Source organism: Medicago truncatula, chromosome 4, assembly GCF_003473485.1.
Source record: "Medicago truncatula cultivar Jemalong A17 chromosome 4, MtrunA17r5.0-ANR, whole genome shotgun sequence".
NCBI classification, from domain to species: domain Eukaryota; kingdom Viridiplantae; phylum Streptophyta; class Magnoliopsida; order Fabales; family Fabaceae; genus Medicago; species Medicago truncatula.
In genome coordinates, this window is record NC_053045.1 from 44544518 (window position 1) to 44560238 (window position 15721).

Genomic DNA, 15721 nt, shown 5'->3' on the forward strand with positions numbered 1-15721 from the left:
GGAAACATCACAACCAACGTTGAAAAACGACCTGGTTATGAAGAATCAGTGGACTTGAGAAACAATCAAAACACAAAAGTTACACAAAAGAAATTGAAATCTCATTAGCAACCATCATTGATAAAGTCTCCCTCCTGAAATTCACGAAGCTTCTAAGCTTGGATGAAAGAGGATCAGCGACAACAAACAGAAAAGTGAGAATACTTCTGATATATCAGGGTCCACTACAGAACATGGAAAGAACTTTGCTTACTCTCTTACTGAGAAATTAGCTCCAGTTTATAGAAGTCTACATTTACTGGTTTAAGTTATCTTACTAGTTTTCTGATTTACTGGTTTACTAGTTTCTAGTTAGTGATTGTTTAAGTCAACATTACTAGCTTCAAATCACCTTTCCAGATTTATGAATTATGACAATGATACTTAAATGTAAAACAGATTGCATAATAGATTGCAAGACGATCTTTAACATATATTATCCAAATTGCATAATATGTACAAGTCACTTGTTAATACGACCAGTTGACCATTAATGACAATAGATGATTACATGGAGCAGGACTAGTTTGATACAAGTTGGTGGTACAAGACACTACTTGTTACGATCCAATACAATTTCGGGATTTTGTCAATCGCTCTGTAATGGTATTTTGTCTTCATTTTTGGTTCATTCTTTTCTTCACTGCATCAGCATGCCATTAACACCCTCGTGATTCACTTCAATTATTTCCCACAACCTGTAAAAGGAATATGTCAACAAAAGAAGAAGAAAAAAAACTATCTCACACTTGTTTGTATCATGACAAGGATCGACAGCATTTAGAAATAAATATAATAAGAATATGGCATGATTTCTCCCACTTAATTAATTGAAATGATAAATTGAAGAGTGTTTAATATATGGACAGCATAAGGTTACTGCAAGTGCATTGTATCATCCTTTATTGTACTGATAAATTGAAGAGTGTTTAAGCTAATTGTTAAAAACCTATTGTACTGATAAGGTTACTGCAATTGATAAAAATGCAATTTAATCATATTTGAATCAATATTGAAAAGTTTCAACATTACTATCTATCCTCCTAGTTGAGGAATTGACTAAGAGGGAGCTTTTTAATAGTGCTCATACCCCAAGAGAAATTAGAAGAGTATTAAGATCAAAGGAACTAAACCATGAATAACTAACTCTAGCATGAAAAACAAAAGGAACTAAAGTATATATAAATAAAATAAAAAATATCTCTTCCCACCATTGATGTTGCTGGAATGACTCAACCCACTACTCCAACATTAACCTTCAATGCACAAAACAGCATAAAAGAGTACATGATTACACGAGAGTGGATGGAATGGGGCTGACCGTGTGAGGTGGTACAGAGGAGGAACACTGGAAAATGAACAAAAACAATGCAGACAAGAACCTGGTCTTGTGAAGTGGTTCAACAGAGGCATGGGGCTGGTAGAACATTGTGTTTGCGGCTGAATGACAGAAACGGTGAAAGTTATGTATAGTCTTCTTCAACCACTGTGGTTCTCACATGGATGAGTAACCGAGTAAGGAGAAGGAGGAGGACATTCCCTCAGAAATTGTTTTGGTTTCATATCAAGGTTAATTGATTCTAATATTATTTTTTTAATTTAATATGATAGGATTTTGTTAGAATTAAGTAAATCCCCCAAGTGTCTTTTTCTCAGCTACTCTCATCTACAGAAAGGTTATCAATGTTATTCCTCAAATCTCCGGTATTACATTGTCTCTGCAGATGTCAGCTTCTATGAGACTCGTCACTTATTTCCATGAAATCAAGACATGGACATGCGACTACTAAGTCAAACTTGAAAGTTTGATTGCTGACTTTGATACACAGAAGTTACAGAATCTTTCAAATTGCATGGTTAGAGAATATTGAGAGAACAAGAAAACCTTTCCTGAGATGAAAACAACAATACACATAAAGTGAACCTAAACTAACCCAGTGCATTCAATATTTTAACTCAAATATGCACCCTTGAAAATAATGAAAAATAAATCTTTATAGGTAATATTCATAAGCATTATCAGGAAAAATAAATGATCAGATACAGATTCTGATTTTTTTTGTATCTTAACACTCCAAAACCCCCGTTTGGTGCGCATGATATGATAAAGATAGGATATGACAAGAAGTGGTAAGAATAAGAATAATAAGAAGAAGAAAATAATACGCGTTTTGATGATAAGTCTATGCTATCATGTTGCTAACCCAACAAAAAGTAAGGATTAGAATTACAAAGGGTGAATAGGATAGGATTCGTAATAGGTTTAATTTATCATATCCTATTAGTGCACCAAACAACAAATTTAAATAGGATATGATAAATTAAACCTCTAGTAGTCCTTAAATATTTTCCATTTTTCAAAAGGGTCCACTAGTAGTCCTTAAATATTTTCCATGAGGTCCAATTTACCTTATCAAAAACAACCCAATAACTATATTACAATTAACTATTCAAGCAACCAGATATCTACACAGAAATTCATCTACCTCTTAAATTTCGAAAAAGCTTATTGACTATCATGCATGTTTGAAAGAGCAATTAGCAACCTTAATCTACTGTATTTTCCACGTATCACTCAATTAGGCAGCAGACATATTTCAAAAAAATAACTCAATTAAAGGGAAATGCAAAACTGACTAAAACAAGAGTTCCAAAATGACACTTTTATTTTGAAATTGTATCAGAATGACTTGCATACAAAAAAAAAAATGCAGCCGAAAAACTCCAAATATGGAAACAGAGGGCACTAAAACATTGGCCTCTTTAAGGGTGTGTTTGGATTGGAAGAGAGATTGTGAAGAGAGAAGTTGCTAAGAGAGAGTATGAGAAGAGAGAAAAAGATAAGAAATGGAGTAGATTTAATGTATTATTTGGCATAAGAGAAAGATAAGAGAGATAGAGAAGAAAGAAGTGTTAATTAGTTTTGATAGTACAAAAATACCCTTGCTTTTTAAAAATAAATCCATTGATGCACAGCTCCACTCCACCATCAAACTTACGAACAATTCAACTTTCACCCCTTAAATTATTTTTTTTATTTTTTATTTCTAAGCAATTCAAGTATTAACCCATAATTATCATTTATCACAGCTTTCGACGATTCACTTGCAATCACATTAGATGCACTATTTGTTCTTTCATTTCCCCAATTCTTTGTTTTTTTATAATTCATGTGCTTTCTATTCTTTTATTTAAGATTATGAAGAAGAAGAAAAATTCAACTCCCAGTTATTCATTCCCAATCTATATAGGCTTACACTTCCTCAACTTTAGTACATGGTCACTGTGTTCAAGTTGTGCTTTCTATTGTTTTTGCAGTTATCTTTGTTGATCAAGAAAGTAAGGGCAAAAAGGAGAAAACAATGGAAAGCACCGTTTCTCTTGTCTTTCTTCACAGTTTTGGAGAGAAGAGATAAAGCGTGTGCCCCACACCAAATTAGTCTCTCTCCTCTATTTCTTTGGTCTCCCAAACAGGAGAAGTGGGGCATCTCCTTCCTATTTCTCTCTTCAATGCTTCTCTCGCCTCTATTTCTTGCCAACCAAACACAGTGTAAGAGTTTCAAGATTACTTTGCTATTTTTAATCGGCAGTTCTCATCAAGGTTGGGCCATTTGACTAAACAAATCACAAATAAACTATATAGTAAAGCCATAATCAGTTATAAAGAAGAACGTACATTAGGTTGGATAGACTCTTCAACAAGCACTAATAAATTGTTGTGATATCAACTTTTGCAGACGGCGAGTTTTGAAGCAAGAAGTTGACTATTCCATCAGGTATGGAAGGTGGTTTCCAACCTGCTTTAAATGCTTTTCGTACCTTTGCAGCTTCTTTACGTGATGTGGCAATAGCTCTCTTTAACATGGCATCTTTCAATATGAAGGGTAATCCTAGCTGAACTTCGATTGGTTCCAATTTTATTTCCATTGACTTCAAGTTACCGAAAGAAGGGAGCTCAACCTCCAATAAATCAGGAACTAAGGAGAGAATCTAAGCAATGGGGAATGAGGATAAATTACAAGTCAATTGGTTGGTTTTAAACAAAATTTAGAAATAAAATAAAGAATCTTAAGAAGAAAGAAAAATTAAAGCCTTAAAACATGACAAGGTACCTGCAGAGTAGTTGAGGAAACAATCAATGATTTTACATTGGTAAATTCTCGCAGCCAGTTAAATAGAACCATAGGAGCTTTATCCCCGATTGAATACATTACTGCAGCAATATTTACTTGTTTAACAGAAGAAAGACCGCTCCCACATATTTTATGAAAAGGTATACCGGTAAACTTAAAGGTACAAAGACTTGGAGTAAATAGCTCGATTTTGAAAAAGTTTGATGAAATACCACGCATAGCTAAATTGGCCCAAAAATATGGCTCAAATGGGCCGACCCATGATCCCGGCCCATTTTTGACAGCTCTACTGATATGAGAGGGTTAATCAGTAACCCTTTGATCAATCTTAACGGTTTAAAATAAAAAATAAAATTTGTATGTGTGTGGTGTCTTTCTTTGTACTGCAATTATTCTTTCTCCTTCTTCTCCCCATTTCAATTCTGAGTTCTCGCTTTCCTTACATCACATCTAGCTAACAGCAATTTGATAACAATTTTATTATTTGCAAATCGTATAGTTAGAGATTTAATTCAACATCACATAAAAAGTTTTACTAAATTTTACATTGTAAAGTGAGAATTAACTATATTATTATATTTTAATATAAATGGAACCCATAAGCTCCAACAGTCCAACAACAAGCATCAATGGCTGCATATGTTCTATTTGTACACAAACTAAGAGAGACGAATAACATAATCACTTCTCGACTTAATTTTTCTAATCACTCACTCAATTGTTAGATCCGACTATTGGAAGCCAATTCGACGACATTAATTGATGGCCTGAAACTGATTATGCCAATACGAATTAAAACTCCTCTTAGTAAATCAACCAATGTTGGGCCGGTTCTACTAATAAGGCATCGTCGTCATGCGTGAGTCGAAGTTCTCGTGAAGACTTCAAGGAAAAAAATGCCAGATTTGAATACACTTTCTAGGTTTTTCCCCCCAAATTGTTATGTCCCACATCGGATAGAAAAGTAAGAGAGAGGAAGGTGGGAAATTTCTTGCAGTGGTGTGGAAGTGGTGCAAGGCAGAAGTTGATGGCCTACACAGATAGTGATTATGCAGGGGACGTTGATGATCGAAAAAGTACGTCTAGATATGTATTCTTGCTTGGCTCAGGAGCGCAGCCTCTTGTGCATGCCAAAGTGTGTGGATGCATAGGATTCTTGAAAAGCTGGGTCATGAGCACATAATAAGTGCACTGTTGTTTTTTTTCAAAGAATCCAGTTTTGCATGCTAAGAGCAAACACATTGATGTTAGATTCCACTTTCCTCGCGACTTAACAAAAGATGGGGTGGTTAAATTAGAGCACTGTGATTCAAAAGATCAAATATATTATGACCAAATCATTAAGGCAACATGTGTTTCTGAAGTTAAGAGAATCATTTGGAGTTTGCTCAATACAGTAGTAACATGACAGCAAAAGTTGCAGTTCAGCTTAAGGGAGGAATTGTTAGGAATTATTGATGACATGTCAGTTAGACGAAGTCATTTCGTTGTTGTTTTATTGTTTTAATAAAGTCCCATTTGTTAGGAACTAGCTTTGCTTATTTTTCTGAACTACTCACCACGTTCTTAGGTGTAAACGTGGGTGCAGTCATTTTCTTTATTCCTATTGTAATGCTAATATAAAGCATCATCAGTATTACTGAATAATATAGAGAGTTTTTCACTCCAAATAACTCTACAAAGTGGTATCAGAGCTTCCGCTTGAAGGTGGAGCATGATGAATTGATGGGCTCACACTTGAGGGGGAGTGTTGTGTTCAAGTGTGAGTTATATGTCCCACATCGGATAGAAAAGTAAAAGTTAAACACCTTATAAGTAAGAGGACCCATAAACTCATTGCCTTAAGGTTTTGGGTAAGAGTGTGGTGTCTCTCTTGCTTGTGTGGTTGTTCTAGCCTCGATGTGGACGGTCCCACATGCTCCCCTCAATGACCCAACGCTCATTTGCTTCCTGTGTTGATATTAATATTGCTTAAGCAACAGAAAATGAGGACCATGTTTGATTATCATGCTGATTATATTGAGCCGCAACTTCTTATAAAGATTTTAAACTATGTTTCCTCCCATAATGACCACCTCCATGAATTAGGGATCTATGTCCGTGGTTATAGTTGTCTCATTATGAGCCGTGTTTCTTCATGCCGGGCCCTTACATCTCTTAAGTTTTCACTTTCCTCCATCCGTCGTTATGATATTAGAGAAACATTATTTCCAAAAAATTTGAATTTGCCTCTATTGAGTAGCTTAGTTTTAGAAAATTTTGCCTTTTGCGGCGGTGGCTTAGTTTTAGAAAATTTTGCCTTTTGCGGCGGTGAAAACGGTTGTGCTGAGCCCTTTTCGACCTTTACAAAGTTGAATAGTTTGATCCTTCGTAGTTGTGAGGTAAAGGATGCTCAAATCCTCAGCATATCAAGTGAGACCCTTGTCAAGTTAGCATTGCTTGATAACTTTGCCAAAATTGAGCTATCTGTTCCAAGTCTTTGTACCTTCACTTTTACCGGTGACCTTATTCAGAAAATTTGTGGGAGCAGTCTCTCTTCTATTAAACAAGTAAACATCGATCATGAAATTTCACCTTCGGTGAATAATGCTTTGGCTCTTTTAAGCTGCCTGCAAGATCTTGCCAATGTAGAATTATTGACAGTCAATTCAACTACTCTTGAGGTACCTTGTCATGTTTTCAAGCTTTACTTTTTACTTTATTCTTTAAGAAGATGCATTTTTTATTTTTTGTTTTTAAATTTAATATTCATTTGACTTGCATAAAACTAATCCTAATTCACCCCAATTGCTTAGATTCTCTCCTTGGTTCCTGATTTATTGGAGGTTAAGCTCCCTTCTTTTTGTAACTTGAGGTCATTGGAAGTAAAAATGATACCACTTCATCATGGACATTTATTTCTATTAATGAAAGATGTCATGTTAAAGAAAGTTGCTGCTAAGTCAAGTAAAGAAGCCGATAAGTTAAGAAAGGCGTTTAAAGCAGGTTTAGAATTACCTGCCATACCTGATGGAATAGTTGACTTCTTGCGACAAAACCCGTCGTCGGCTGAAGTTAACATCACAACAGATTACCCAGGTTGTTTTAATCTTAAGCAGGTAGTTATTTAAAAGTCATAAGGGAGCCAAGTGTGGTAATTATTTTTTTGACAATCTAAGCTTAGATAATTTTAAATGAAACAGCCATAAGAAGAGTTTGTGATTGGTTGATACTAATTACTAAACAGGTTGAAGAATCTATAAAGGGTGAGAAGATTATCAACTATCGCTCACAAATTGCCACGCCTGCCTCTTTCTCTGTTGCACCTGCTTGTGCTGATGAGTCTGCTTTTGCTCCTGCTTCTGCCGTGGCGTCTGCCTCGGCTGCACCTCCCAGTCTTCATCTCTGTCGCGCTGAAATATAGCATATTAGATTATTGTAGGAACCTGTTAGGCCTCTTATAAAATAAGGAATAGCAGTTACTGTTTTTTAAGAGGAATGCTAGGTGCAAATGCTTTGACACTCGCGGACGAACACACGCCAGTATTGTTAGGCCACGTCAACCATTTTTAAAGGGGAACTTCTACGGTACACTCACAAAATGAGGTGTAACGGTACTATTTTTCATAATTTTATAAATTAACGATCATTTTTTATGAAATAAATAACTATTTGTTAATATTTATATTTTATAAAACATCATTTCATAAGAAAAAACATCATTTCATTGTTTATAAGAATCATAGTAATTTTTTAACATATTATCGTAAAATATAATCAAAGTTATCAATTATGACTGCTAAAAATTCAAAAAAAAATAATTTTATTTCGTTAACACTTTTGAAGAATAAGATTTAGTTATTATAAATATAAATGATAGAAAATAATATTTTTCTTCAAAAAACAACTCATTTAACCATTAATTTAAAGAGCGAGTGTAACAGTACACTCAAATATATTAGGTGTATTATAGAATTTACCTTTTTAAAGGTGATTTACCTGGTTACAGGTTAACCAAGTTGTTAACACTCACCCCTATTTAATTAAAAAAATATGTGGCACGTTAAACATCAAACACCACGCTTCAATCACCCATCAACACAAACAGCTATAATCACACACCATCAATTTCTCCTTGCGATTAACTTCTAACACCAAATTACTGCCGTAATCATGTAAGATGTGAACCACTAAAACCAACCTTAAGCAGTCTGACAACCTTAACAATTAGAGAAAACAAAGAGGGAATCATCTTATTCAACCTTCCCATCACCATCTCAAGAAGAAAATTAGAAACACAGAACAGAGAAATGCATAAAAAGAGGACGTGATTGTATGATATATAGCCCTCTATCGTTGCCGAGGAAGAGGTAATGATGTGGCTCAAAGTACGGTGAGTGTTAACAGGCGTGTGTTAGAGCGTCTGTCAATAACACTTCTCTTTTTTATAATTAATGATTAGTTGCAGTTACTGTTGTAGTTATGTGTGGTTTGTGAATAAAATAAGGAAAATGCAGACATAGTTGGCTATCCTGGACTTGTTGACAGTGACAATTGACAGTCTTACTTTTTTTTTGCCTTTAGGGTGATAAATCATCAAATGAAGATAAGGTGGAGAAGCACCAACCTAACATCAACTCTTCACTTCTAGATAATGTGCATTGAAGAGTTCTCACTTTGCCTTGTTACAATGCCTTCTTTGTGAACGTTAGCGACCCAAATTGTTGTATACTTATTTAGAGACCATCTCGGAGTATGTCTCCGATACTAAATTGCACTGTACAAATCTTATAGGATGCAGATTGAATGTGTAATGTGTGCTTGACTTTTGTTTGTTGGAGCCGACTTTTTCCCTTTGCAAAATTATCCTTTATTTAAAATATTTTATTTACTACTTCCGTAAAGATGGACACTCCGCTCTTTTCATCGCGCTAACATTTGTATAAATTATGAACGATATTTTTTTATGAGATTTTGATTTTGATTAAAAGTATAGGTAAATATGTATCTGATTTTCAAATTATAATAAATCTAACAAATCATGTTTAAATATGTATAGGTAAACTATTCCTTCATTATCAACACCCTCAAATCTTCAACAACAGAGAACAACAAAACTCAGAGCCCCAACTGATTTATTTTCTGCATCATCACCATCATCCTTCATAATTAGTTTTACACAATCAATTCTCTCAAAATTAGTATTTGTCAACGCAAAATCAAACATTCACTTAAACTGCATACGAAGTTTCAACCTAAAATCAATTTTGACAATAGAAACAATTTCTAAATAGAAAGTCAATCATTGTCACATTCAGTGAAACCATCACGTATGAACTAAACATACATCGCATGTGCTACATCCTATTTTGTAGCTTCAATGCACGTGCTACCCACCGATTATGAAAGGTTGTACAGAGCGTGTGTGGAGAGGATCCAGATCCCTGTACTATCATGTTCTAGATGCCCAGACAAAAGCAAATACAAGTACCTTACAAGGTATCAAAAAAGACACCAGACTACCCAAAAAAAAAAACAGAAGGACCCCTGAATAAAACTACAACTCCTGTACTACACACCAAATACCAAAATACTTGACTCTGCTACTCCCATCACCCTTCCAACAGACTCACCAGAACCTAGACACATTAATTTTCTATCCAACGCCAATATTAACTTGAAACGCTGCAATTTGCATTCAAACTGGCCCCTAGCCTCCTAGGATTTCAACAATAACGCCCAGTATCACCTGACAAATATCTTCTTTTATGACACAAACAAAATGGCCCCACGGATACAACCACACCATATCACACCCGCTAGCCACAGAAAGACCAACACCAGCAACACAATCCCACCTATCAGCTAAACACACCCCACCACAACAGCATCCGAATCAGTCAGGACAGCAGCAAACAGACAGATATACAAATAGATTTCTCTATTTCTGTAAAATAAATTTTGAATTGCAAACTAGCAAGCCTCACACACTTTAATCCATAGGCCACCAAATTCTCTGCCCCTCCATATTCACGCCACTTTTTGCTAAAGCATCTGCAAATGAGTTCATTTCTCTGTTTACATGCACAAACTCTACCTGATGCAGTGCTGCCAAGCAATTATGCAGTTTGTCACTGAAGAACCGCATTGACCATGGACAATCCTCACTCCTCTTAACCCAACCAAGGGCCACTTGTGAGTCGGACTCTACCATCAACTTTCTCTCTTGAAGCCTCCTCTTCAAAATGTTAAGAAATGTTTGGCAAATTATCATGCATAGCACTGAATTAGCAACAAACTATCAACGATGACAGGGCAGTCGAAAAAAGCCCCGTGGGTAATATTAGCTGACAGCAATACTGCGGCTAAACCATCATTGTCATTCCTAGAACCACAACAGATGACAGGCAAATAAACACAATTATAAGCAAAGTTGTATCAACAAATGGGAATAAACGCAATGTACTCTTCCGTACAAGATCATAGCACAACACCAAAAGTCATCGATAAACAAGGTCTAGTAGCAACAAACTGCTACGTGAAGGCTCCGAACAACAAAAGACAAGGACATATTACATATACAATATGCAGCGTATAGGTTTTTTGTATACTGCAATTTAGTATCCAAGACATACTCCAGAATAGTTAAATAAGTATATTACAATTTGGCTTTAAAATTGGAGACTACCAGTTAGATGAACTCATGGACCTCAAATGAAGAGTTCATGTGATCAACCAAATGCTTCTCAAATCAAACATGTTTCAGTAAAGTCAGCCAAACTGATATTTTTCAGTTACTTATCTGATGTCTTAAAAGAAAGGTTCACAGAGAAGGCATCGTAATTTGTATGAAATATGAGAACTCTTCACTGCTCATTATCTAGAAGTGGAGAGTTGTTGTTAGGTTGGTGCTTATCCACCTTATCGTCATTTGATTATTAATCCTCCTAAAGGCAGAAAAAGAAACACTGTCAGTTGTCACTGCAAAATTAATCATATGAAAAAAGTTTACAGCAGGTATAGACAAAGCAAGCAAACGCGGACACCGCTTGTGTACCATTGGGATACCAATGTTATATAACATTGGCCAATGAAGGTGTACCACATAGCACTTCACATGGATGTCTTTTCTCTTTCCTCTTTAGACCTTCCTATGTGGCACACCTTCATTGGCCAATGTTATATAACATTGGTATCCCAATGGTACACAAGTGGTGTCCAGCAAAGCGGTGTCCAGCAAAGCACTATAATTGAGGTTGATTGCTCATACAACCCCTTGAAAATGCAGGATCTTACTGGAATCTAGGTTTCGGTAATGTATTTTGACAGATTTGAGCAATCACCATAAATGAATTTGAAAGATTCAAAACTGATTTTATAATAGATTCCTCTATTGTCATTCTTGAACAATTTTTACAAGAGTGAATTGCAGACAAGCGTTCTCATAGAAACCGGCACCAAATCAGATTTGTAACTGAATAATAAGTTAATAACTGTTTTATTGAACAATTTTCAAAGGGAAAAGGTTCCCAAAACAGAGACAACACACACGATTTCACACTTGCATATAATTGAAATTACAGACACGAACAACACCGAGGGTTCTCTCCTAATCCAAAATACCACTCAATAATTCCAAGATGACCAACTATGCCCACGTTTCCTTATTTTATTCACACACCACACATAACTACAACAGTAAATTCTAATAAGATAAATAACTGCCTACTGCCCACATTAATTCTGTCCCCTCCTCTTATAAATATTCTTTAAACGAGGCCAAACAGGTTCCTACAATAATCTAATAGGCTATATCATTCTCAAATATCACAAAAAAAGAAATCTTCACATGAAAACAACAAATAGAACCCCAAAAATTTAGTAACAGAAATTCAAAGGGGATACATCAAAATCTATGAAGCATGGATAAGGACACAGACACCGGACACGACTCGGACACTGACACGCCAACACCACTAATAATTTGAGAAAATCACATAATTCAGTGTAATTATATGTGTTCGTGTGAGTGTCAGACACGACACGCGTCAGACACCGGGACACGCCTAATCCGAAGAGTGTCCGTGCTTCATAGATCAAAATGCATGTGACGAATGTTACCTTTTCAGCGCAACAGAGATGAAGACTGGGAGGTGTTGACGAGGCAGGCACGGTGGCAGAAGCAGACTCAGCAGCATGAACAGGTGCAGCAGAGGAGGCAGGCACGGCGAATTGCGAATGATAGTTGATAACCTTCGCACCCTTTATAGATTCTTCAACCTGTTTAGCAGCAACCAATCACAAACTCTTATCGTTGTTTCATTTAAAATTATCTAAGCTTAGATTCTCAAAAAAAAAATATCACATTCAGTTTCCTTATGATTTGATTTATAAATAACTACCTGCTTAAGATTAAAACAAGCCGGGTAATTTGTTGTGATGTTAACTTCGGCGGATTGCGAGTTTTGACGCAAGAATTCAACTATTCCATCAGGTATGGGAGGTGGTTCCAAACGTGCTTTAAAAGCCTTTCTTAACTTGGCAGCTTCTTTACGTGACTTGGCAGCAGCTTTCTTTAACATGGCTTCTTTCACCAGGTTGGGTAATGCCATTTGATTACTACAGGTTTCCAGTTTTATTTCCATAGACTTCAAGTTACACAAAGAAGGCAGCTTAACCTCTAGTAAATCAGGAACTAATGAGAGAATCTAAACAATTAGGAATGAAAGTGAATTAGAATAGCTTATGAAAGTCAAGTGATTCTAAACAATATTTAAAAATAAAATGAAGAACCTCGATAAGAGAGTAATATTAAAGCTTCAAAACATTCAAACATACCCGAAGAGTAGTTGAAGAGACCATCAATGATTTTACATTGGCAAGGTTTAGCAGCCAGTCGAATAGAATCAAAGGAGGCTCATCCCATCTTGAAAACATTTCTGCTTTAATCTTTACTTGTTTGACAGAAGAAAGACCACTCCCACATATTTTCTGAACAGGAGTACCAGTAAAAGTAAAGGTACAAAGACTTGGAGCACATAACTCAATTTTTGCAAAGTCTTCTGAATAATTACGCATTTTAAAATTGACAAGGGTTTCACTTGATATCCTGAGGATTTGTGCATCCCTTACCCTACAACTACGAATGACCAAACTAGTCAACTTGGGAAAGGCCAAAAAGGGCTCAGCACAACCATTTTCACCACCGCAAAAGTTGAAATTTGTTAGATATAAGTTGGTTAATGTTGGCAAATTCAAAGATTTTGGAAATAATATTCCAGAATTACTACAAATACCATCTTTAGGGTAAATTGAAAGCATCAGAGAAGTAAGAGCCCGACATGAAGAAACGCAGCTCATAATGAGACCACAATCACCATTGACAGAGATTCCTAAATCCTGGAGGTGGGTATTATGGGAGGAAACATAGTTTAAAATCTTTTTAAGGAGTTGAGGCTCAATGTTACCATGACGGTCAAGATCAAGAGCGTGCAGTGCAGTTGAGGTATCACGAAGAGTCAATATGTTAGACACAAACATGGCAAATTGCTTAACAGTGGAAAATCTTGATGCATACAACATAAGAGTTGGAATACGTTTCCAGAGATGTCTCCATCTCTTAGACAAAACACAAGTTCTGACAACATGTTTGGTATTCAAAAATGACAAAATGTGAAGGATTATACCGTCGGGTAAGTCACTCAGCCTGTCTTCACTTTCTTCGTTACTTTGATTCTCACATTTCCTTCTTTTATTCATCTTTTCCAGAATCATGCTTTCTTCGTTAGAACTACACGGGCGCTTCATTGACATTTTGGGTTCGAGATAATCAAACATTCTCCGTATTTTCTGTTCGTTAAGCATAAAAAGTAAAAATAATTGGAATCATATTACACAAAATGAGCAATTATAAAGCAAGATTCTAGTGAAAACCTAGAAAGTATTTTGATGTCGATGGATAATAATTTGGGGGAAAACGTAGAAAAATGTAAATAAAATACCTCGCCGTCGAGCTGTAACTTCTTCGATGGATCGGAACGCCGAAGCAAGTACTCACACAAAGTGGATTGAAAGGTGTAAATCAATTTCGGTTTCTAGTGTTCCTTGTTTTTAATTTTTAGTGCGGGAATAATAATTTCACGAGGGAGAGAAAGCCAAGTGGGATTGAAATGTTTGTGGAGGGTCAGTGGTTTTGTCATCAACTTTTACTTTTTTTTTTTTGGGTTAAATATGATTTTGGTCCCTATAAATATACCAACTTTTCATTTTAATCCCTCTAAATTTTTCCTTTAACTTTTAGTTCCTCTAAAATTTTTCATCTTCATTTTTTATCCCTCCTTTAAAGGAAACTCATATGTAGAATTCATATTTGGGAATAAAATTTTGCAGAAAAATTCATAATATTATAAGAATCTCTCCAAAAAAATTTAGAATTTTTTAATAAAACATAAATTTAATATGAATTTTTATATTTTTTTATGGTTAAAAATTCATATTAAATTTATGTTTTGTTAAAAAATTCTAATTTTTTTGGGAAAGATTTTTACAATATTATACACATTTCTGCACAATTTCATTAAAAAATGTAAAAATTAACTTAAAAATAGGGACTAAAAGTAGTGATTGAAAATTTTATAGGGACTAAAAGTTGAATGAAAATTTTAGAGGGACTAAAAAGAAAAGTTGGTATATTTATTTGGACCAAAAACATATTTAACCCTACTTTTTTTTAGTTTAATATATGTTTTTTTCTTATAAATATTCCAGTTTTTTTTTTTTTGACAAGTATGAATGTTACAGATTTTGTTTTTAATTTCTCTTAAATTTTTCTTAGATTTTTAGTTTTCATCTAAGTCAATTCATATGTATTATTTAAAATTTTGAATTTCTTTTTCAGAAATGTTTAACATATTATAATAATCTCTTAGAGATTTTTAACAAAACATGAATTAGATATAACTCATTTAATTCTTGTTTTACTGCTCTTAAAAAAATTCATGTTTTATTAAAAAAAAAATCTAATTTTTTTTTGGAGATATCTTATAATATTTTAAATGTTTTTGCAAAAATTCATTAAAAAATCTGAAGAATAGAGACCGTTTGTTATAGCTTTTTTAAGCAAAAAAAATAATCACTTTTAAGAGTGTTGCATTTGTTTGTTAAAACTTTTTAAAAAAATCAGAATCTAAAAACAGCTTCAAATGATAAGTTGTTAAGCAGCTTCTAAAAAAATAGATATTTTTTAGAAATGATTATCATTACGGTAGCTTATCTCAGTTGGTTGGGACAATGCATAAAATATGCAAGGTTTAAAGTTCAAACCTCCGCCACTACCAAAAAACAAACGTAAATTAGATCTGATATTTCATAAAATCTCTAAAATATAATCTCTAAATTATTTTATGTGAAAATCATTTTTATTTTAATCTGTAACAAACGCGCCCTTATTGCATTATAGAATTTAGACCTAACCATAAATCGAAAAGCGATGGGAACGATGGAACCTGTGAATACCTTACTAATTCATTAGATGGGATGGCGGACGGAACTAAGAATTCATTATTTTTTGA

At 34.6% G+C, this 15721-nt stretch overlaps 3 protein-coding genes and 1 long non-coding RNA gene across 7 annotated transcripts; 2 read left to right on the forward strand and 2 right to left on the reverse strand.

The window, feature by feature from the left end:
* Positions 1 to 430: 430 nt before the first annotated feature.
* Positions 431 to 4397, reverse strand: LOC11426123 (uncharacterized). Of its 2 annotated transcripts, none has more exons than XM_039832515.1 (3): positions 4152 to 4397; positions 3859 to 4029; positions 431 to 737 (listed from the first exon to the last, which is right to left on the reverse strand). In XM_039832515.1, the coding sequence occupies exons 1-3, from the start codon at positions 4389 to 4391 to the stop codon at positions 720 to 722; spliced, it is 429 nt and encodes a 142-aa protein (XP_039688449.1). In that variant the 5' UTR covers positions 4392 to 4397; the 3' UTR covers positions 431 to 719. The 2 variants fall into 2 exon arrangements, with proteins under 2 accessions (XP_039688449.1, XP_003608302.1); XM_003608254.3 differs by having other exon boundaries at positions 448 to 737; positions 3716 to 4029.
* A 1783-nt stretch (positions 4398 to 6180) lies between these two features.
* LOC120580247 (uncharacterized) lies at positions 6181 to 7724 on the forward strand. Its single transcript, XM_039833800.1, has 3 exons — positions 6181 to 6835; positions 6968 to 7270; positions 7399 to 7724. The coding sequence occupies exons 1-3, from the start codon at positions 6293 to 6295 to the stop codon at positions 7573 to 7575; spliced, it is 1023 nt and encodes a 340-aa protein (XP_039689734.1). The 5' UTR covers positions 6181 to 6292; the 3' UTR covers positions 7576 to 7724.
* A 390-nt stretch (positions 7725 to 8114) lies between these two features.
* LOC112421358 (uncharacterized) lies at positions 8115 to 8991 on the forward strand. The gene is made up of 2 exons (XR_003011646.2): positions 8115 to 8544; positions 8736 to 8991. It is a non-coding gene; the product is annotated as an uncharacterized lncRNA (long non-coding RNA).
* A 1561-nt stretch (positions 8992 to 10552) lies between these two features.
* Positions 10553 to 14333, reverse strand: LOC11416413 (F-box/LRR-repeat protein At4g14103). Of its 3 annotated transcripts, XM_039833555.1 has the most exons (6): positions 14153 to 14333; positions 12990 to 14000; positions 12554 to 12859; positions 12380 to 12431; positions 12273 to 12325; positions 10553 to 11098 (listed from the first exon to the last, which is right to left on the reverse strand). In XM_039833555.1, exons 2-6 carry the CDS (start codon positions 13986 to 13988, stop codon positions 11090 to 11092), a joined length of 1419 nt encoding a protein of 472 aa, XP_039689489.1. In that variant the 5' UTR covers positions 13989 to 14000; positions 14153 to 14333; the 3' UTR covers positions 10553 to 11089. The 3 variants fall into 3 exon arrangements, with proteins under 3 accessions (XP_039689489.1, XP_003608305.2, XP_039689490.1); XM_003608257.4 differs by having other exon boundaries at positions 12273 to 12431; XM_039833556.1 differs by having other exon boundaries at positions 12273 to 12431; positions 12990 to 13290; positions 14153 to 14331.
* Positions 14334 to 15721: the final 1388 nt, after the last annotated feature.

What these genes read in the sequence shown, in the direction of transcription:
- LOC11426123 (XM_003608254.3), bottom strand. Translation starts at nt 4,391, where the DNA reads ATGCGTGGTATTTCATCAAACTTTTTCAAAATCGAGCTATTTACTCCA. An exon ending in TTTCCTCAACTACTCTGCAG is followed by an intron (nt 4,030 to 4,151) that starts GTACCTTGTCAT and finishes CCCATTGCTTAG; the next exon opens with ATTCTCTCCTTAGTTCCTGA.
- LOC120580247 (XM_039833800.1), top strand. Translation starts at nt 6,293, where the DNA reads ATGAGCCGTGTTTCTTCATGCCGGGCCCTTACATCTCTTAAGTTTTCA. An exon ending in TCAATTCAACTACTCTTGAG is followed by an intron (nt 6,836 to 6,967) that starts GTACCTTGTCAT and finishes CCAATTGCTTAG; the next exon opens with ATTCTCTCCTTGGTTCCTGA. An exon ending in GTTGTTTTAATCTTAAGCAG is followed by an intron (nt 7,271 to 7,398) that starts GTAGTTATTTAA and finishes ATTACTAAACAG; the next exon opens with GTTGAAGAATCTATAAAGGG.
- LOC11416413 (XM_003608257.4), bottom strand. Translation starts at nt 13,988, where the DNA reads ATGTTTGATTATCTCGAACCCAAAATGTCAATGAAGCGCCCGTGTAGT. An exon ending in TCTCTTCAACTACTCTTCGG is followed by an intron (nt 12,860 to 12,989) that starts GTATGTTTGAAT and finishes CTAATTGTTTAG; the next exon opens with ATTCTCTCATTAGTTCCTGA. An exon ending in CTTGTTTTAATCTTAAGCAG is followed by an intron (nt 12,432 to 12,553) that starts GTAGTTATTTAT and finishes GCTGCTAAACAG; the next exon opens with GTTGAAGAATCTATAAAGGG.